General features: G+C 43.8%; 2 protein-coding genes across 4 annotated transcripts in view; one reads left to right on the forward strand and one right to left on the reverse strand.

Moving 5' to 3' along the window:
- ubn2b (ubinuclein 2b) overlaps positions 1–8,249 on the forward strand; it is a 29,286-nt gene extending 21,037 nt beyond the window's left edge. For all 3 annotated transcript variants that reach the window (XM_060904407.1, XM_060904408.1, XM_060904409.1), the window contains 4 exons: positions 1,587–1,617; positions 2,124–3,455; positions 3,649–3,844; positions 6,690–8,249. In XM_060904407.1, the coding sequence (XP_060760390.1) occupies positions 1,587–1,617; positions 2,124–3,455; positions 3,649–3,844; positions 6,690–6,733 (1,603 nt within the window). In that variant the 3' untranslated portion in view covers positions 6,734–8,249. The remainder of the gene's footprint in view (positions 1–1,586; positions 1,618–2,123; positions 3,456–3,648; positions 3,845–6,689) is intronic.
- A 6,483-nt stretch (positions 8,250–14,732) lies between these two features.
- Positions 14,733–20,164, reverse strand: LOC132870658 (telomerase RNA component interacting RNase-like). The gene is made up of 3 exons (XM_060904410.1): positions 19,541–20,164; positions 18,977–19,054; positions 14,733–16,007 (listed from the first exon to the last, which is right to left on the reverse strand). The coding sequence occupies exons 1-3, from the start codon at positions 19,814–19,816 to the stop codon at positions 15,900–15,902; spliced, it is 462 nt and encodes a 153-aa protein (XP_060760393.1). The 5' UTR covers positions 19,817–20,164; the 3' UTR covers positions 14,733–15,899.
- Positions 20,165–22,276: the final 2,112 nt, after the last annotated feature.

The following is a 22,276-nucleotide window of genomic DNA, read 5'->3' on the forward strand; positions in this document are numbered from 1 at the left end:
TGTTCATGACCGCGCCCCCTCTAAAGAAGACCTCCTCTGTAATGATCTCCTTGTTCATGACCATGCCCCCTCTAAAGGTCTTGTTCATGATCGCGCACTCCCTAAAAAGACATCCTCTGGAACGATCTCCTTGTTCATGATCGCGCACTCCCTAAAAAGACCTCCTCTGGAACGATCTCCTTGTTCATGATCGCGCACTCCCTAAAAAGACCTCCTCTGGAACGATCTCCTCGTTCATGACCGCGCACTCCCTAAAAAGACCTCCTCTTGAACGATCTCCTCGTTCATGACCGCGCCCTCCCTAAAGAAGATCTCCTCTGGAACGATCTCCTCGTTCATGACCGCGCCCTCCCTAAAGAAGACCTCCTCTGGAACGATCTCCTCGTTCATGACCGCGCCCTCCCTAAAGAAGACCTCCTCTGGAACGATCTCCTCGTTCATGACCGCGCCCTCCCTAAAGAAGACCTCCTCTGGAACGATCTCCTCGTTCATGACCGCGCCCTCCCTAAAGAAGACCTCCTCTGGAACGATCTCCTCGTTCATGACCGCGCCCTCCCTAAAGAAGACCTCCTCTGGAACGATCTCCTCGTTCATGACCGCGCCCTCCCTAAAGAAGACCTTCTCTGGAACGATCTCCTCGTTCATGACCGCGCCCTCCCTAAAGACCACCACCTCTGGAACGATCTCCTTGTTCATGACCGCGCCCTCCCTAAAGAAGACCTCCCCTGGAACGATCTCCTTGTTCATGACCGCGCCCCCTCTAAAGAAGACCTCCTCTGTAATGATCTCCTTGTTCATGACCATGCCCCCTCTAAAGGTCTTGTTCATGATCGCGCACTCCCTAAAAAGACATCCTCTGGAACGATCTCCTTGTTCATGATCGCGCACTCCCTAAAAAGACCTCCTCTGGAACGATCTCCTTGTTCATGATCGCGCACTCCCTAAAAAGACCTCCTCTGGAACGATCTCCTTGTTCATGACCGCGCACTCCCTAAAAAGACCTCCTCTTGAACGATCTCCTTGTTCATGACCGCGCCCTCCCTAAAGAAGATCTCCTCTGGAACGATCTCCTTGTTCATGACTGGGCCCTCCCTAAAGATCTCCCCTGCAACGATCTCGTTGTTCATGACCGTGCCCCCTCTAAAGAAGACCTCCTCTGTAACTATCTCCTTGTTCATGACCATGCCGTCTCTAAAGGTCTTGTTCATGATCGCGCCCTCCCTAAAGAAGACCTCCTCTGGAATGATCTTGTTCATGACCATGCCCTCCCTAAAGAAGACCTTCTCTTTAATGACGTCCTTGTTCATGACCGCGTCCTCCTGTCTGTCCTCTGGCGACGTGTTCCAGATAACGCTATGCTGTAGTTTGTTACACATTCATTTGCATGTCTGTTCCCTGGTTTTCAGATGGATGTGTTCTTGGGATGATGTTCTGGAGATCCCTTCAGCTCTGAGATCACATTGTGTTAGCACTTCTCGTATTTATTGTAAAATAATTTCTATCAGGCTGTGAGTTTGAGGTGCTGATTCAGACATTAGAAATGTGTATTTAGCTGCTAAATGGTGTGTGTTTGTCTGTTTTTGCAGAGTGAAGAAGACTCCCAAAGCGAAACCAAAAGTAAGTGCCCCCCAACCACCACTGCGCACATAGATTAAAAATGTAGGTCAGTATGTGTACAGTGCATCATTTGAAGAACAGCCTGATCACATTCACAGGAAGTGAGGTCCTGGTTTTGCAGTGTGGTAGGCATCCTTGAGTTAATGAGAGAGGAGCTAGACATTAAATTAAAGCTCATCATTAGACAGTCTGGTTGTGTATGGGTCCTCCCAGCCCAGTATATTTAACAATGTCTTGTTCATCTGCCATTTGTGTGCTTTGAACAATTCTGTCATTAATCATGATTTTTAAAGATTAGCTATTGGCCAAGCGCCCACAAAACATCTGAGGTTGTCGTTAACGACTGTATGAGCTCAGAACTAGCTTTTTCGTTTTACTTTTTTGACTGGTTATAGTGCTTGGAGTGAAATATTGGCTTTAATTATATAACTTGCTAATCCTTATCTAAATGTGTAATGAGAACTGGTACATTCACTATACTGACTCCTATTTCTTCTCTCGATTAGTCTCAGGATGGCGTTTGGCTCCAGCAGTCGACCACGCCTGCTGCCACACCCTCTACCCCGGTGCCCCTCCCTCAGCGGCCCCCTTCCCCCTCTGAGCCTATCTGCCTGTCAGACTCTCTGGATGAGGATTTGGGCGGTGCCCCATCTCTGGACTCTATTTCACAGGCTCTGGCTCTGCTTAGCAGCGCCGCCAAGGGGTTAATCCAGTCCAACAGCCCGCCCTCCCCTGAGGCTGCTAAACCAGTCAGTTCAGGCTCCACCCTCGGCCCTGCCTCCTCCATCAGCTCCTCCACCCCTGTGCTTCCTAAAAAAAGCACCATCAGTACCACTTCATCTGCTTCTCTGGCCACCAGTGGCCCTGTTTTCGTCTCCTCTGCTGCCTCCTCTAGCTCTTCTCCCTCTCCAGCTATCTCTCGGCCTCCGTCTGCATCGGTCTCTCCCTCCATCCGGAGCGAAGGAATGGGAGGAGTGAAGATTGGTGCGGTTGGCTTGACTCAGGTGCAGAGACACACGTTGACGCCGCTGCAGCGACCCGTCCCTACGACTGCTGCAGGCAACAGCAACAAGACGAGTTCAGCATCTCCGCCTAAACCGAGGCCGCCGCCTACTGCCTCGCCCCTTATCCCGCCTCACAAGAGTTTAAGTTCTCCCATGGCCACAGCCCCAGGCCTCCACAAACCCGGCAATAATAGCAGTACTGTTGGACGAATCGGTGCAGGCAGCACGACGCCGTCGTCTCAGCCTCACTCAACAGCACTGCCCATATCTTCCTCTTCGTTTTCTTCATCTGCTTCCTCTTCCTCTGCTTCCTCGCACCTCAATGCCAAAACGCAGTCCAAAATCTCCACCTCCTTGTCTCAGCCTCAGTCTCAGCCCAAACCGCAGCCGCCGCAGCATCAGCACCAACAGCCGCAGCAGCAGTCAACATTCGTCACGCCAATGCAGGCCACGCTCACCAAATCGCCACACAGCTCCAACTCCCCCATCCTCAAGCTCACTCCACGGGTGACGCCCGTTAGCTCCGCCTCACCCTCCCTCTCCAGGGCACCTACGTTACCCAGCATGCATCAGTTCTCTCCTAAAAGTCCAGGCTTCCATGCAGGGTTCTCGGGCGTCAGCGCCGGTTATAACACTCCTGTAGGTCAGCAGAAAACCCCCTCTCAGGTGAACAGCAGCAGCCTCACGAGCACTTCCACTCCGGTCACCAAGCACACCTCTCCTTCAGCTGGCTCGGCCAATCACGGGCCACGGCAGAGGCCAGCAGGCATGGCTAATCAGGGGGCAAAGCCAATGGTAACAGTTTCCTCAGCGACGGCTCCTCAGCTAGCACAGGTACAGGAGTGTGTCCATGATTTTAAATGTTTAGAAGTGTTTTGAAATTAAAAGGTTAGAAATTATACTCTGTCTCTCTGACATCTCTGCTGTCGTGAATTAAGACACTGTGTGGTGTAATAAAGTTTACAGGAGCTGTACTTTTGTTGTTGTTCTGGTTCCTGATCATGTTGCTTCGTTTCTTGGTGCATAGGTGCCGTCGTCCAGCGCCAGTCTTCTGGGTCCTGGCGCTGCAAACCTTCCGCTGAACTTCGGAATGCTGGGAGGAATCACTCCCGTCTCTCTGCCCTTCGCTTTCCCCAGCCTGCTGAACCTGCCCACCGTGACAGGAACTAGCGCTGGAGCTAACACTGCTAACCAAAGCAGCTCAGGATACAGCCTACAGCCCAGTGAGCATCACGCACACATTCCAAACTACACAGCAGGGTTTCTGTGGCACAATTAAGGGCAGGGTCAGAACCCAGTTCTCTAACTGGAGTATTGTAGGGCCCTGTGTAAAAGTATTTACACCATTATCATAACCACGTCCTGTTTGTGATTTGTATTGAAAACAGGAAGTGTATCTCAGCAGAGGGGGGGAATTCCCAGGCATTCATGGCTATATATCCAGAGTCTAACTTATTAAAGAGTATGGCTTCTCGCTAATCAAGCATTTTCCATGCCACAGAGCTCTGAATGTTGCTTCTTCTATAACTTTTATAGATGTTTATGCCTCTGCTGCTAATGATCTCACACAGGTCCAGGTTTCAGAGCTCAGAGTATCTGAAGATATCTGGAGATCAGGAGTTCTTTGATTTATTAACCATACAGACATCCCATTTACTGTTTTTTTTTCCTCTCGACTAAGTATGAGCTTAAGACCCCGGTCCCACAACCCTAATAACTCTCTGACTCTCTCCCTTGGCCTAAATTTTTAGTTCCAGTCTGGAGCAGAAACACCACAATTATAATCCCCACTATAATATCGCTTGGTCCTGACACATTGGTAAATAAACGCATTCAACTTGGGAATAGTCATGGAAGTCGTCCCCCCCCCCCCAAGGAGTAGCACATTATTCCGGGACGTACTGTACAGCTTGGACTCCAAAGCAACCTGTATACGCACTCCGGTGGTTGATAAAATACGGATAGGTCATGGACTACAGAAATATAATGAAGGATACAAAATACGGAGTGATTACGGATACTCATAGTTTATGGCTTGGTCACGGACACTTCAGTATATTACAGATTGGTTACCGATTTCATACGGATGATACATCACGGATTAAAAAAAAAAAATTTGAAGTCTTAAACACGTTCGAACTGTTGAAGTTCATAATTAAAATATCTTGCCTGCATTTATGTTTTATTAATTTACTATGAATATTTAAGGGAAAATAATCACACATCTGTGAATAAAAGACCCGTGCTTTTGTTAGTTTGTTTTTATTTATTTCCCCCCATGAATCTGTATTCTGACACTTTATGATCCAACAAGGATGTACAAAGACACCCGGGGAAAAATGGTACGTGCTCAGACAACGTCACATGTAAACAGTGACCCGATTGGTCAGATGTTTTATCGGATCAGGTCCAGGCCTGGAAAAATGGCTCCAGAAGCAATCTCACCGATATGGATCAGGGTTTTTTCTAGAAAAATTTAGTATGAGGGCGCTCACCATGGCGAGGGAGCGAAGCGGGGGGGGGGGGGGAGATGGTGCCGGTTGTCCCCCCCCCCCCCCCCCCGCCATGCAAAGCCTTTGAAAAATGCTCCAATGGGACATTCTGAGGCTATCTGAGAGGGAAATTGTAATAAATTGTCTGTCAACATTGAAAAAGAAAGAAGTAATCATCTTCTGCCCCGGACAGTCTTTGGCTTTCTTCCGCTTCGTGCCGCGGGATGACATCGTTAAATGCCCAAGTGTCAACAAAAACAACTCGTGAACTACTTCTGTCAAAAGCTCCTGCGCCGGTGGGTGAAAGGTCATTCAGTCTCGAGAAATCTCGCTCTACAAGTCAGCTGACCTTGTATGTAACCCATGTCAAATCTCGCGAGACCAGCCGCGACAAGTAAACAACTAAACAACATGGCGCCTCAGTCTGGAAACCGCCAATTCGGATGGTTTTTGCACCGTCTGGCGGTGTATCTACTATGATTGGAATATTTTTGGAGCAATTATAACGCATTTGATGATCAGACACATTGTCACGTGGTGTTGCTGGGATGTTTTCACGGAGTCGGTAAGGGGGCGCACGCCGAGAGTAAGAGGGCGCAGCGCCCCTGTTCCCCCGTTTAAACGAAAGCCTGCGGATAAACCCAGGCCTGGGCTATAGATATAGGTATCGTTATCAGTTTGGTGTGAGCGTCAACCACATAAACTGCAGGGGACCCATTTATTTATAGTTGTGGTTGGAGTTATCGGTATTGTGGGACTGGACCTTAAGATGGAAAATAATCCTAATGGAGCTCATTTGCATAAAAAGAGGAGTACGGTTACAAAATGAGTTCTGTAGCGTGTAACTGTACCAAAAAAAAAAAAAACCTCTTAAAGCGAGTAGCGTGTTTCCCCCTCCACTCCCACCCCAGTGTGAAAGCAGCCCTGAAAGACGCAGTCCTAGAGTTTCTCCTGTTTAAAGAGAAGCGTGTGTATGGAGTTGAATAATGACATCAGGATTGTTTTTATCTCCAGAAACAAACACACACACACCTGTAGACTAGTGTGCTTTGTGAGATACAGCGTGATACGATGCTCTGTCCTCGTCATGTCTTTGCTTGTCTCGTGCTGGTGTTGAATCCTGTAGTGTTTATTACTATACATTGTTTGATTCATTTGGTTCCTTTGTTGTTTGTGTTCACGTTCCATGTTTTCTCTGCTGAAATGTCTCTCTTCCCTTCTGTGTGCTGTCGTTTTGTTCCTGTTTAACTGCTGTGTAAACCTGCTTCCTGTCGTCCTGCTTTTTTTTTTTTTTCTCTGTCTGTCTTTCTCCGTCTGTCTCCTCAGATCTGTTAAAGGGTCTCATGTCAGGTGCTGCTCTGCCTCCGCACTTGCAGCTCGCTTTCTCAGGTAATCGCTCCCTCGTTCCCTCTCCCTGGTCCCCGCTTGCCTGGTGGCTGTTGTGTGTTCGTCTGGTGGTGGTTGCATGTTTTTGTAGTGTTTGGTGTTGAGCATCGTTTTTCCTTTTCATATCTCTCTCTCTCTCTCTTTGAACACATGTTCTGTTTTGGGGATTGATCACCGTTTCCTGTTTCAGATGTCAATCAAAGCCAGAGTGGGGATCTAAAGAGGAAGCTGTGATGTTACTCGGATGCTGGACTGTGGTATCACACTGAAGCAGCGCGTAACGCATGGACTGCAGGCTTGACCATTAAGCAAGAACAGCTCTTTTACCTTTTTTTTTTTTTTTTTTTTGGGTTTATGATTTATAATTTGTTTTTGGCAGTTGAATATTTGGAATATAATTAATTAACATCCCTGGCCTGGATGCTTTCTCTCCTTGTTTTGCTAATGTTTACACACACAGACCTTAATTGCTGTGGACAGGGTGGGGAAAGCGTTTACGCGCGTGTGTGGACGCATACACACTCGGAGTGAAATACGAACTCTGTAGAATCAGAGAACGGACAGATGGATGAACTGATCCCTCCCTTTCTCAGGTGTAGGTCCATGTCTCTGGTGCTGTTCCAGGTGGAGTAGTTGTTGTTGCTATTATTATTATTATTATTATTATTATTATTAATAAAAAGCCCCCACGGAACAACGACGAGGAGTTTTATATCCGGGCGGAACCAGGGGGCGCTGAAATTTGTATTGTACTTGAATTTTCAGAAGTTTGTCTACTTGAGCTGAACCTCCACACTAGCAAAATAAAAAGCAATAGTTAGTCCAAGGGAAAGAAAAGTCTTTGCACATGTGTTTTTTTGTTTTTGTTAATGGTGCATTCTTCGAACTCTGTTGGTACTGTGTGCTCACTCGCCATATAATTAGTGACTTCACCGTCTACAAAGTCATTTCTCGATAACAGGCTCGACAAAAAAAAATCCATTTCGTGACCAATAACACCAACAGTTACTGAAATGTGTTTATCTGGAAGGTACACGAGTGTCAGCCTTGTAAGGGAAAACGCACTATATGGCCAAAAGTATGTGCATCACTCACTACAGCATTCCAAACTGCCTCTGAAGGCAACATCAGCATGAGGACTGGTGTGTCAGGACCTTCCTGAGATGGGTCTCCATGGCTGAGCAGCTGCACACAAGATGATGATCGCCATACACAATGCTGAGTGTCAACTGGAGTGGTGTAAAGTGCCGATAGTGGACTCTAGAGCAGTGGAAACGTGTTCTCTGGAGATGCTCTTTCCTTTTCCAGCATGACTGTGCACAGAGCTCTATGAAGATGTGGTGTGTGAAGATTGGGGTAGAACAACTTGAGTGTCTTGCACAGGATGACCCCACTGAACACCTTTGGGATAAACTGGAACGCCGACTGCACCCCAGACATTATTCATGACCTAATACACAACACTCCAAGATCTAGTGAAAAGCCTTCCCAGAAGAGTAGAGGAGGTTATTATATCAGTAAATGGGGAAACTAACTCTGGTTTCAACAAAATCCATTGTTTTGGTATGGGATGTACAGTCGGGTCCATAAGTATATGGACAGCGGTGTAATTTTTGCCTGTACTCCACCACAATGGATTTGAACTGAAGCAATCAAGATGGGGTTTGAAGTGTAGACTTTCAGCTTTAATTCAAAGGGTTTAACAACTATTGCATTAACCTTTCAGGAATTACAGCTTTTTTTTTTTTTTTTTAAAACAAGCTTGTCCATCTATGAGGCCAACAAGCTGTTGCCATGGTGTCCGTCCACTGTTCACAATTCAGTTAAATCATATCTCCTCTATCAGTTCTCCACAGATTTCTGTTCCACTTGTTTTGTTTGAAAGAACTCCTCACTCCACATATAACTTGTTGTTTTGTCAGGTTTTTTGCTAATGAGTTAGTAACTGGGCCAAATTAACAAATTTTCCAGGCCTCTCACTAGAATTGTATTTCCTCTCTCATTTCTCATCCGATTCCAGTTCTGACTGATGTTTTGGGTCGATCTTCCCTTGAGGAACAAAACTTGGTCATTTGTTTGATTTTTCGTTTAAGTCCTATCTCCTCTGTCAGTTCTCAGTGGATTTCAGTTCTGATTGTTTTGTTTGAAAGAACTAGTCCTTCTCCACACATTGGTCATTGTCAATTTTTTGCTAACAAATGAGTAATTAGCTCAACTTAACATTTTATTCTGACTAGAATCGTATCTTCTCTCTCATTTATCATGTGAATTCAGTTCTGATCAATGCAGGGCTCGAAATTAACTTTTTTCTTTGTGTCCCCCAGTGGTCCCGAATTCTGTGTTGTATTGTCCCGAATGGAAGCAATAGGGTCCCCATTTTTTTCCTCTCTGAAATAACCAGTGGTTAATATTATCATATGAAGTTACTATTATATTTGTAACTATGCAATTTTGAACCCTTTATATCATTTTTACAATAAGTCACGAGACACAAGCGACACATGTCCAATACATCATCTACTTCAAAATTAGTTATTGCATTTTCAGTTTATTAAACTTTGGCGATCTCACTGTATGAATAGATACCCGTTTATTTAAAGGGGCCAACTAGCTCATTCAGAAAATGTTTCAACTCCCTACATCTGCAGCACACTTTAGTTGAAAATAAGACCCCTTTTATGTTCATTTCATCTACTTATACCTTCAATATCTGTTGGCATTTATAAGGCCAACTTATCATTTTCACCATTACCGTTATCCATTTTTATGAACTTTCCGTTATCCATTTCCGTTATCCATTTTTATGAACTTTCCGTTATCCATTTTATGAACTTTCGCTGCCGGGTGCAAATGTTAGCAACATCAGCATAGTGCCAGCAGGTCCGAGCCTAGTTGTGCTGCTGACTGACTAAACTTTCTGAACTAGAAAGACACCAAGAAAACTCACTTATTCTGTTGAACGGTATCTTCCGTCAATATCATCCACATCATTCCTGTTGTATTTTATAACGTGTCTAACAGTGTTCATTAAGTTCATTCAGTTGCTAGCGTTGCCTGCAGACCAAGCGATGACACTTTGGATCCTGAAGGTCCCGGAGACGTTATGTCTGGGCTTTCAGTTTCTTCCCCGCGGTCGGTCCGCTTCAACCACTTCAGCATTTTTGTTCTGGCAAGAGTCGGCGCAGCGTGTGCGGTAGCAATTCCATTCCAAGTCCATATAATGCGGACTCCGGCCGAAGATTCTAGAACAGAATGCGCTGCTCTGTAGCCTACGGATGCAGGTGCATCGAAAGTGTAGCTACTATGTATTTTTCGCTGTTAACATTTTAAAATTAAAATTGACAAATTAGGTGAATGTCTACGTATGTGTTACGGCTTTGTAAATAATATTAATGTAGAACTTTTTTTCTAGATCTATTTTTTTCCATTGTCCCGGGATTATCCCAGATATGATAATTTTGTGTCCCGATGACATTTTTTATGGTCCCCGGGACATCGGGACACCGTTAGTTTCGAGCGCTGGATCAATGTTTTGGGTCGATCATCCTTTGTTGATTTTCCTGTTGTAAAGTTTGTCATGGAGGTTGGTCCTCTGTCATTTCAGTTCTTTTTGATGTTTTGGTCGTCATGGATGTTTTGATGGCAGGTCAGAGGAGCTTCTACGTCCTTGACATTCTGGTTTTAAATTTTTTGTATTTATTTTTATTATACAGTTGCTCCATTTTCACAGGCTTACTAGTAGTTGGACAAACTAACAAATATAAGCACCATTTTTAATGTTTAGATGCAAGTCCTTTGCAGTGAATGACTGACTTCCTGAAGTCTGGAACCCATGGACATCACCAAAAATGCTGTTTCCTCCCTTGAGATGCTTTGTCAGGCTGTTACAGCAGTCACCTTCAATTAGTTGTTTGTTGTTTTTGTGTTTTGCTTTTCATTTACTGAAGTAGTCGATGTTCAATTGGGTTGTCGGAGTTGGTCATTTAAGAACATTTCATTTCTTTGCCTTAAGTTCTTAGGTTGCTCTCGTGGTACATTTTGGGTCATTATTCAGCTGTACTGTGAAGTTCTATCAGTTTTGCAGCATTTGATTGAACCTGAGCAAAAAGTAAAACTCGATACACTTCAGAATTTATCCTGCTGCTTCTATCAGCAGTTTACATCAAAACACACCAGTGATCCACTTCCACTGGCAGTCCACTGTTTCACAGGTGATATGGTCCACTGTGGATCACGAGCTCTTCCTTTTCTTCTCCATAAGTTCATCTTGTTTCTAGTCTAATTTGGTCTCTTCGAGTGCTACCAGTGGTTTGCATCTTGTATTTACCTTCACAAAGGCATCTCTTCATTTTTGACTTTGAAGATGATGGCCCTACCTCACTGAGAGTAGTTTTTCATTTGACTAGATGATATGAAGTTTTTCCTTCACCAAGGAAAGACTTGTGCTCACTTTCTAGTGGTTTTCTGTGGTCTTCCAGGTCTTTTGGTGTTGCTGAGCTTGCCGGTAGCCCCCTGTTTTTAAGAATGTACCAAATTGTTGATTTGGCTACATCTAATATTTCTGTGATCTGTGTTTTTGTTTTACTTCAGCCTAACAATGGCCGCCTTCATTTGCATCAACAACTCTTTCATGCACCTATCGAGTTCCTATGATCAACTCTCAAGTGCAACACTTGGAGTCAACTCCAGCCTTTTTATCTCCTTAAATTGACATTAAATCAGACCAGTTATTTTGAGCCTGTGCCAATGGAGGATGTATGTAAAAATCTGGAATTCTTGTTAAACCCCTTGAGGTAAAGCTGAACGTCAACACTTCAATGACCTCTTGAAGGCTTCCTTTCAAACCTATTCTGGTTTGAAATGAAACCTTTCATAATTTTGCCTCTCTGGTAGAGAGGTAAAATTTATGAAAATTGTCACTGTCCAAATACCTATGGACCTGCTAGTAGGTGTGGGGGTCAGGTGTCTGCATACCTTTTAGGTATATGGTGCATCTTAAACTTCCTTTACGTAGTAAAGGATCACAATAAACTAAACATATTAAGTTTAAACCTACTTTAGATTTTTATAATTAAACTAATTTCAAGCACTTATAGCTAGAAAGCAGCAAAATGAATAAGAAAATCTAACAAGAGTGCTCTGAGAGCACAATATCCCTTACTAGTACCTTTGGCGTAACTCTGATAAAATGTGACTAAATTGAACGAAATATGCATATAACCGACATTAACAAAGAATCCTGTCAAGTTTGGTATTATTGTGAGAGGAGTTGATTTCAGAAGGTAAGTACCCTTTCCGGGATGAAGGGATATCGCCACAACATAATCCCTGGCTGCCTGAAGGGGGATAAAAACAGGCTGGGAAATAGAATTCTAACAGTCTCATAAGAATATTCATTTGTCCATTATTTAAAATATTTTTGAAGTGCAAATGGTTGAACATTTCACTCACTATATGCTATGAATCTGCAGAATGCAACATAAAACTATAGCTGTAGCACTGTATTTTATAGTATGACTGTTTTAGGGCCACTAGTGAGAATAAAATTAATTACTATTCTTGAAGCGTTGTGCCTTCATTTCTGTAACATTGACCTTTTTTTCTGTTAAAATTGTGTACTAAATTATTTACAAATATAGATGTAGGCACTGCCTAAAAGCAGAGCTCCCCGTTTCTGGGTTGTAGAATTTTCTTATATCATAGCCCGCTGCTTTTGTTTTATTTCTTTACCAGCTAACACTGGCCACTAGGCGGTGTGTGTGACTGGCAATTGCTAACACTGGCCACTAGGCGGCGCGTGTGACTGTAATTGCTAACACTGGCCACTAGGCGGCGCGTATGACTGGTAATCGCTAACACTGGCCATTAGGCGGCGCGTATGACTGGTAATTGCTAACACTGGCCACCAGGCGGCGCGTGTGACTGGTAATTACTAACACTGGTATGTTGGAGGCATGCACAGGACCGAAACCATCAGAAAACAACTCAACGGACTTCATGTATCCACACTCTGTATGCCTAAAAAAAAGTTCTTTTGAAAAGTCAGGGTTACAACAATTAAAAAAAAAAAATTGCTAATGAATTACATCATGAGCACAATGTGGGAGTGACTGAGTTTACTCCTAAATGGAGAACCAATATTTTCCTACAAATCTTTATTCAGTGAGTTCACAGAAATTAAACACTAAGGTGGTCTAGTACTGTTCCATTGGTACTGTTCCATTGCTCCACTTCCCTCATAATGGTGCACACTGTGCATCTGCAAGAGTTTTTAAAGATGAACATGGCCGAATATTTGCAAATGACTAAAGGTAAGGCCAAAAAAAAAAAAGTGTGTTTCCGGTTACGTAGATTTCAAAACTAGGGTCGGTAGGCAGGCATTTTTTTTTCAAGATGGCTGCCATAACCTATATTTAGACAGGAATAATTTCACAAAATATAATGAATTTCTTTGCAGGTCACCTGAGTTACCACCTTCTGATGAATCTGATGCAGCATGAGACACCTTTGAACATGAATTTTTCTGTAAATATAACAGCTCAATACACCATGAGAGAGAGAGAGCAGCCCCGCCCCTCTCTGCTCCCTGAGTGCAGCTCGTCGCCTTGGTAACGGTGCAGGGAAAAGACGCAATATAACAAGCAAAGAGCGCTTTTTCTCAGAGTTCCCTCTCCTCGAACAACGCTGATTTATTCACAAAATACTTTCACATTGAGTGCTACAAGGCTCCCATGAACACAGTAATGTAATTTTTTTTGTCCCTAGTGTAAAAAATGTGGACACTAGAGCGAGTTAAAAACAAGTGACTTTTCTGATTTTGCAGTAAAAGCGCTGCCACGTTTATAACGTGAGTCTATGGGAGAGCGCGGCTGTCCTCTCCTTACTTTCAGGCTTCTCATTCAAAAACTGTAAATCCTATCGCTCAGGGAGACACTTGTCTTGATTCACACAATGTGTGACTACAACTTTTGAGACAATTGTGTGTGTAGAGTGAAAATTGTGGCTGAGAAAACAGTTTAAATGAGAAAGTTAGAGCTTTTTTTTTTCAAGCTGCCTACACTCTAAACTCCTGAGCCCCGCTGGTGTGTAACGCAATAGACACCCATTATAAAGCCTGAATTTCTCCAGATGTGCTCATGGTGTTTGATCTGTGACTGATCAAAAAGTATAGAACCCAGCAAAAAAGTTGAATGCCAGATCCACACAGGAGAATTTTGTCTCCGTTTTAAAGTTTGAATCATGTCTCTAGGTGAAAGACAAAATAAGCGTTATCTCTGCTTCTGTCCCCTCCGACGGCCCCGACACACTACTGCCTCCGCCGAGTGCGCACGCACACACCGCATGTCGGGGCCGCGGATGAGTTACTCTCCCCTGATCAACGAAGTCGGCGGGGAATTTGTGGTTATCATCGGTACAAACAGCGCGAATCACAACTTAAATGAGTGCGGTTCAGTTTGACATTATTGTCAGTCCGTTAGATAAACATTTAATTTTATTAAAATCGAAAATTAATATTTAGAGCCTGTGGGCTACAAAAATAATAGTCATTAAAGTAGCCGGCTGGACTTAATTGCGTCGTCGGCTGTATGGCCGGCAGCCGGCGCTTGTGGAAAGCCCTGATTTTCCCAGTGAGTGACAAAAACTTCCGGTTCACGCGGTTGGGTTATATGTAAAAGTCGCGACTGGGAAAAAAACGAAAAAAAAAAAGTTTAGGGTCGGTCGGGTAACCGGAAAAACACTTTTTTTTTGGCCTAAAAAAAACTTTTGTACGTGTGTATATATACACAATTTATTCTACCCACATTCACTGGCTATGAGCAACTGTGTGCTCTGATTGGCTACTCTACTACTAGGAGTAGCTCATATACCGTGAGTAGAGAAAAACAAAATGGCGGAGCGTGTTGCTGAACCAACCAAGGACGAAATAAAACTACTCGAAAACAAAACCCTAAAATTTATCAAGTATTTCATAGAAGCAGAAATAGCTAGAAGAATAGTCGTGTCCTCCCCCCAATATCTCCTGTTCCACACTCCAGCAAAGTCAGTAGCAGTAATGCACCAGTTGGTTTGCCAACAACCAAATCCCCTAATTACACTGTCTCATTGTACATCAAGGCTTCTCAAACTTTTTACATTCAGGGACTCCTTTAAAAGGGGGGGAAAATCCTACAGTTCACTTCATACAGATTTATTTTACAAACAATTAAAAAAAAAGGCACATTACTTAAATGTGTACATATATTTTGTCTGTTTATTGGAGATGCCCCCCCCCCAACCTTTACACCCACAGAATTCATTTTATTAAAAATTGTTGGCGAGTTACAGATTACAGTAAACAAGAAGAATAAAGAATGCAATTCAGCAACCCCTTGACCTTACTTCATTGAGCCAAGAACCCCACTCTGAGAACCATAACTGTAAACGAAAAAGAGAGCCATTTAAAAATGACACGTAGCCCCTTGCAGCCCAAGATCACTGTACGAGACTGGAAATTCAATTACTGGGTGGGACTAGAACTTTAATCAATCAGGCTGTATGGTTGACACCCCTGCTCTATGTACACCTACAATTTCTCCAAGGTTGATATCAAGTGGGTGGGGCTCATCAGATAGTTTTCAGTCTCTCCTGAGTCTGTGAAAATTACAACAATCCTGACTGATGATCACCATTTGGTTTATATTTTTACTAATTAGACACTTTTTTTGAGACTAAAGTAAATTAATTTCTCCCAACAAGCTGGAAATTAATTAGCCTGTACTTACACACTGAAATGGTTTAACGTTTATCAGGTGTCTGAAACAAAGCATTTTAATTTGTAGCTTCAAACTGTTTAAAAAAAAAAAAAAAATCTGCACATGATGAGTAACCAGTAAAATCAACGAACATATAAACGATTCCCAAACATCACAGTGTGGTGTATTTGTGATTTATATACTGATTCCTTGTGACTGAAAATGATTCAGTGAATCACTTTCATTGACTGAATCATTTGTGTAAGTTAGCACCAATGAGGAACACAAAAGATAAAGTTCTGGCTGGCCGCCACTCTACTCCAAGCTTAGCATTTTAATTTTTTTTTTTAAGTGACTGATTTCATCGATTACCAAGAAACAAAAAAATATATATAATCAAGCAAAAAAAAAAGACATTCTGGATACTTCAACACACCACAGAGTACCTCTCTCTATCATCAACCCTGATGTTAATCATGATGATACTCAATGACGTGTTTTTTAAAAAGTATCTGGATCACCTGACACACTGCACAGGATGGATACACTAAAACTGGAAACCTATAAACAAAAAGAGGAAAAGTAGAGAAAATAGGCAAGGATAAGAAGAGAAGCACAGGGCTGTGTGTGTGTGTCGGACGTCGTGTCGCACGCCGTTCAGCCACAGTCTATTTGACCAGAGGTCTGGTTTTGTCGTCGTCTCCACACTGGTGAGCTTTGTACTTTTTTACCTCAGCCATGTACTTAGACCAGGCGTCTCCTTTACCAGTCTCAGCCTACACACACACAGAGAATATTAGGACACATGGCATTAATTCATACAAAATATCTGAGCAAAACTGTTAGACATAAGCTGCACTTTAGTTTTCAGGGTAATAAAAAGATAAATATGATGAAGATGAAACAAAGACCTGGAGATGGAAGAAAGATTTAACACAAAACAAGCTGTTGGAAAGGAGTTACTTTCTTTTACTCAACACCTTCTCTCACATGCGCACACATCCCCGTTATAATAGAATACACCGAATCAAAAGCTGCTTTTACACCGACACTTGCACCGGAACAATTTGTTCCTGGAATGCTTTGCCCTGGCGCAACTGCCCGTCTAAACATGATTTGTGACACCGGTGGGTGCAACCTGCTCCACTTTACGAGGTGGTACAACTTTATCTATCTCGCTATGGCAAAAGTTAATAAATTATGTACATACATTATGGCTGGGAAACCACAACACCTTGCACCAATTACAGTGGCCCCCACTGTACCGAATCTGCAGGTCTTTGAACTGTGGGGGGAAACTGGAATACCCGGTGACACAGGGAGAACATACAAACTCCACACAGAAAAGGCCTCTGCATGCTCTTGCGACAAGGCTTTCGCAGATAGCTTTTCGCAGACAGTTGTAATTTATTGTTGAGCGGCGTGCGCGATGTTATTCACCGGCACAACGCAAGGGGGCGTGAAGTCGCTAGGAGTAGTTGGTGGGTGTGGTTAGTGGAGTGTTTATCCTCCGGTTACTTATAATGACTAGAACTGGAGTCGTATAGATGTCCGTACTTCCTCAAATCAACTGCTCTTCGTGCTGCTCCATCTTCGCTCGTGTTTTTAAAAATGCCGGTCGTGAAAACAAACCAAACTGGGAAAGTAGGGAAGCGGAAGTGCGTGTACAGCGGATGTAGAGTGGATCAATCAGAGCCCTCTTGTCTGCGAGGCTTCTGCGGTGGTCACAGTTTTTGGGAGGTGCGCGCAGAGCGTCTGTGAAGGTGGGGGGGCTACGCAGACGCTATCTGCGACACCGTCTGCGAGGACTGGGTTGTCAGCATAAATTGGCCTAAAGGCCCCCATCGACCGTGAGGTTCGAACCCAGAACGTTCTTGCTGTGAGGCGACAACGTTAACCACTGCACCACCATGCTACTAATCATTGTTCTGGAACATCTTGTTCCGAGTGCAACCTGTTCTCGCTTACCATCTAAACACAACTGATGGCAAGTAGGAGGGCTTACACGTACGCCGTAGCGTTTGCATCCAAACAACAGTTGGTTCTTCTCGAGTGCTTTTCCTTTTCAAACTTCTCCACCTTTAAACAGTAGAGTTGAGCGATTCCCAAGCCAATCGCACTGATAACTGGCATAAAGAAGTTGTTCTTACCCTCAGCCAGTTGTGTGGAGATACAGATCGTTGTTTGCTTTTTCAATTTAAAATTCATCTAGAAGAGCCAACTCAAAGAGTCAATTCGTTCCCTGGATGCCATCACTTGGAGTGAATCAATTTTCCGGAAGTGAGAGTTGGATTTACAGCTGACTCATTGAGCAGCGCGAGGACAATAAAGTGAGTTTAAAAACAAGCTTCTGATCACTGATTTACCGTGTTGGCCTAGTGGTTAGCGTGTCCGCCTCTTGATCAGGAGATCACGAGTTCTAACCGCAGTCGGGTCAAACCAAAGATCGTCATAAAAATGGGACCTACTGCCGTCGCGTGCTGCAATACAGATGCGAACGGGGAGTCAAACTCTCGCGGTTACCAGAGGACCCGCCCCCCCACTGTAACCCTAACCTCTGGTTAGACAAGAGTTAGACTGAGAGTGAGCATGTAAACACAAAGGAAACTGGGTGCAACTTGTTCCCGCTGCCAGTGTAACAAGCAGATAAAAGTGGTGATAAAAATGACCTGAGGGTCATAATCTGAATTTATACACAAGCAGATTTCCTGCTGAAACAGGAAGTTAGGGTGGGCCGTGAGTGGTTCCATATTAGGATTCAATATTTCTTTTTCCTATTTTCGAATAAACAAGGTGGTCTAGAACCTTTTGACCCCAAACAACCTCAAATGGATGTTTAACGTTTAAGATTTTATCATGTGTGTAGACTTCACATTTATGTAGCTCTGAGTCGTGATATCCATTTCTGTTCCACTGAGTCAAACGCCATCTTCAAGTCCCGTAGAAAATATCGCGATCATGAGGGGAGCCAATCAAACACCACCACGTTGTCATCAAATATTCTGTATTTACTCAAATAAATAAACAATAACATGGCCAGATCACTGAGGGGATTGAACTAGTTTTGTTGGAACTTTATTGATGATGTAACTCTCGAATAATTACTGCAAAAACTGTGATTTAACAAATATTCAACTCTTCCGCTTCAGGCAGACAGATGTAGATTTAACTTGTCCGGCCCTAACATTTGGTTGTCCTGGACAGTCGGGCTACTGTTAATGTTGAGCCCTGACCACTGTATATATTCATGGACCTGACTGTACATTTTTAAAGGACACTACATGCTCCAGGTCCAACTGAAGTTCAACTCGGCAACTCGGAAACATAGTTTAGTGCCCCTTTATACCAAGTGTGTACAACAGCAAATGTTTACGCCAACACAAAGTGCACACACACTTTAAATGACCTGATGGTGTATTTGTTGAAGGTCTTGTGACATCTCATCTCATTATCTCTAGCCGCTTTATCCTTCTACAGGGTCGCAGGCAAGCTGGAGCCTATCCCAGCTGACTACGGGCGAAAGGCGGGGTACACCCTGGACAAGTCGCCAGGTCATCACAGGGCGGTCTTGTGACATGCTAAAGTAAAACTCCACCCTGAAACCTATGCAATAAGTTTACACACACACATACACGTGTGTGACATGTTTAGTAAAGCATTGGTTGATGCTGCATTTTTATGAAGTCATCATTCAGGATGGACTTTTAAAGATGAACAGGATTTTGGCGAAATCCTCATGACTCACCTCCGAGTCAGGTTTCTGCTTCTTGGCCACCACTCCAGTCTTGAGTGCCAGCTTGGCGCCTCCTCTGCGCTTGCCCACCTGGGTTGGGAGGAGAAGACTGAAACCGTTACACGGGCCGACCAGGACACGCCTGTCCTTCAGCAGCATACAGTAGGCGCCATTCACCCGCCCGTCTCAAAAACACCACCATCTTCATGGCAGCAGGGCTCATGGAGCTTAACATCATCATCATCATCTCACACAATCATCCTATCAAGCTCAAGAGGTCTAGATCACACTGCCTGAGATGAAACCTGGAGGAAATCTTACTAAAACTAACAGCTCTCCATCTCCAAAACTCTACTAGGAGATAAAGGATAAAGTTGTGTCTCGCATCACCTTACACATCACCTAGCACTACAGAATTTGATTTAACAAGCTGGTATCATCTCAAAAGCTGCTACGATAAGGTGTGGAAGTTTAGATGTAGATGATTCATGACACACACACTAGCTATGACACCTGATCTGATCTGGCTCGAGTGTGTGTGTCTGAAATGAGACACACTGCTATAAACCCCCTTACAAAGCTGGCCACGCTAACGGGCTTCTTGTCCTCAGTCGCCTGCCCGTTGCCCGCCTCCTCCAGCTCCTTTCTCCGCCGCTCCTCCTCCATCTTCTTCTTGAACAGCTCCATGAAGCTGCCGTCGTTGGCGAAGGCGTTTCCTCCTCCTCCTCCGGCGGCGCTGCTGCTACAGCTGCCCGCTTTGGCCGCTTCGGAGCCGGGGCTGGCGGGGGAAGAGGGCCCGCTGCTCGACTCGCTGCCGCTGCTGCTCTCCCTGCTGCTCACTTTCTCCTCCATGCTGCACTTTTGAGTCTTTTTCTGCTTTTCCCAAAGCGTCTGTTATTATTACTACTACTATCACTACTCGCCGGTTATTTCTTGAATGTCTTTATCAGGTTTAACAAACACACACAAAAAAACCCCGAAGTCGGCGTCCAAAAAATGTTCAAAAATCCCAAAACTGATTGTTTTTACAAATTTCAACTCCCTAAACCTCTCAAACAACTAAACTACACCAAAAACACAACTTAACTGCTAAATTATTCGCACAACGTTTTAAATCCTAGACGGAAATTTCCAGAAAACTTTGTTTTCGCTTCATTGTCGCTCAGCCGCCATTTTGGATTTTTCCCCCTACTTCTTCTTCTCTTTCTGCTTGTTGTTCATTCAGACGCGCCTCAGCGCCACCAACAGGCCATGAGGGTACACTGCAGTGGGTTATAAAATCAGTGAAATTCATTTCCCTCTGAAATGTCGTCATTGTGATACACTAATTTTGTGTTTTCCATGAAAAGTCACACTTTTATTTACCACCATAAGTTGTAAAATGAATAGAAAATATAGTCAAGACATTTTTCTGGCCATTTTGAGCATTTACTCGACCCCACAAATGTGATGCTCCAGAAACTCAATCTGCTCAAAGGAAGGTCAGTTTTATAGCTTCTCTAAAGAGCTCAACTGTTTTCAGCTGTGCTAACATGATTGTACAAGGGTTTTCTAATCATCCATTAGCCTTCTGAGGCAATGAGCAAACACATTGTACCATTAGAACACTGGAGTGAGAGTTGCTGGAAATGGGCCTCTATACACCTATGGAGATATTGCACCAAAAACCAGACATTTGCAGCTAGAATAGTCATTTACCACATTAGCAATGTATAGAGTGTATTTCTGATTAGTTTAAAGTGATCTTCATTGAAAAGAACAGTGCTTTTCTTTCAAAAATAAGGACATTTCAAAGTGACCCCAAACTTTTGAACGGTAGTGTATATCGTTAGCCTAATAGCATAATTGCATAAGTCATATTTGAATGTGAAAAAACACAATTTTTATCAAGCACATTGGTATTTTTTATTGATTTTGTAACAGTAAGTTCAACAAGATGTGTGAACAAGTTTGCAAAAAAAAAAAAGACACATCATCGATTGCATAACAAACTAGAAAAGCACTCAGAGAACGTAGACCTCCGCCAAGAATCCTTTTAAAAATCTGGGATCCAGAAGGTGATCCAGATCACCGCCAAAATTTAACGGATTGTTACTTGTGCCCAGTCACACCTCTGGAAAAAATTTCAGAGCAATCCGTTGATAACTTTTTCCGTAATGTTGCTAACAGACAAACCAACAAACAAACAAACCAAAGCTACCGAAAACATAACCTCCTTGGCGGAGGTAATAAAAGTGACTTAGGCAGAATGTGCCATGAGTTAGACAATTTTTCTCTTACATATAAATACAGGGTCACAGGCAAGCTAGAGCCAATCCCAGCTGACTATGGGCGAAAGGCGGGGTGCACCCTGGACAAGTCGCCAGGTCATCACAGGGCTGACACATAGACACAGACAACCATTCACACTCGCATTCACACCTACGGTCAATTTAGAGTCACCAGTTAACCTAACCTGCATGTCTTTGGACTGTGGGGGAAACCGGAGTACCCGGAGGAAACCCATGCAGACACGGGGAGAACATGCAAACTCTGCACAGAAAGGCCCTCGCCGGCCACGGGGCTCAAACCCGGACCTTCTTGCTGTGAGGCAACAGCGCTAATCACTACATCACCGTGCTGCCGCATTGTTTTACTTGTTTAACCTTAACCAAAGTCCTACTCAGGTGCTGTGTGAACTTGTTTTCACACTGTCTATTGATGAGGGAGGGTGGACCACTCTTGGTAGTACTGATTTCATTGCCTGCAAGTCATTGAATTTCCTGAGAGTAATTGGCAATTGGGCAGGAAAGAGTGGGACCCAGTGGAGCGGTTCTTCGGGGATGCTGAGTCGCTGAGGTAGGTCCTCCCAGTCAGACACAAAATCCAACTTGTGCTGGATTCGACCATCTGCCAAGTACTGGAGAGCCCGAAGGTCATGGACTGTGGGGTCGCCAACTTTTCTGCCTGGTCGAATGTTGGTGACATTGGCCACAGATAACTTCATGCAGTCATTGCGGTATAGCTGGGTCACCTTGTATAGGGATGGATGCAAACATTCAGTATCAAAGATGACAATGTAATCACGTGGAGTGTGAATATCTTTGATGGTACGCTGTTCAATGAGGCTATGCATGGAGTCACACTCCATTTGTGCGTCAAAAATGCCTAAGTCAAAGAGATGACTAAGGCAGATAGTGATTTTGGACTCTAAAATGCGTTCTGATAGGCTGAGGACATAGGCAATAAGGCAGGGTGATGCAGCAGTGGTAGGAGAGTAAAGTTAGGCAGATATCACAATTTAGCCAAAAAATGACTTAGGCAATTATGCTA

The sequence above is a fragment of the Neoarius graeffei genome, chromosome 22 (assembly GCF_027579695.1).
Source record: "Neoarius graeffei isolate fNeoGra1 chromosome 22, fNeoGra1.pri, whole genome shotgun sequence".
Lineage (NCBI taxonomy): Eukaryota > Metazoa > Chordata > Actinopteri > Siluriformes > Ariidae > Neoarius > Neoarius graeffei.

Excerpts from the sequence above, each read along its gene's own strand:
- LOC132870658 (XM_060904410.1), bottom strand. The coding sequence starts at position 19,816 with ATGGAGGAGAAAGTGAGCAGCAGGGAGAGCAGCAGCGGCAGCGAGTCG. Across the intron at positions 19,055-19,540 it reads CCGTTAGCGTGGCCAGCTTT|GTGGGCAAGCGCAGAGGAGG; the intron begins GTAAGGGGGTTT and ends CTCCCAACCCAG. Across the intron at positions 16,008-18,976 it reads AGCAGAAACCTGACTCGGAG|GCTGAGACTGGTAAAGGAGA; the intron begins GTGAGTCATGAG and ends GTGTGTGTGTAG.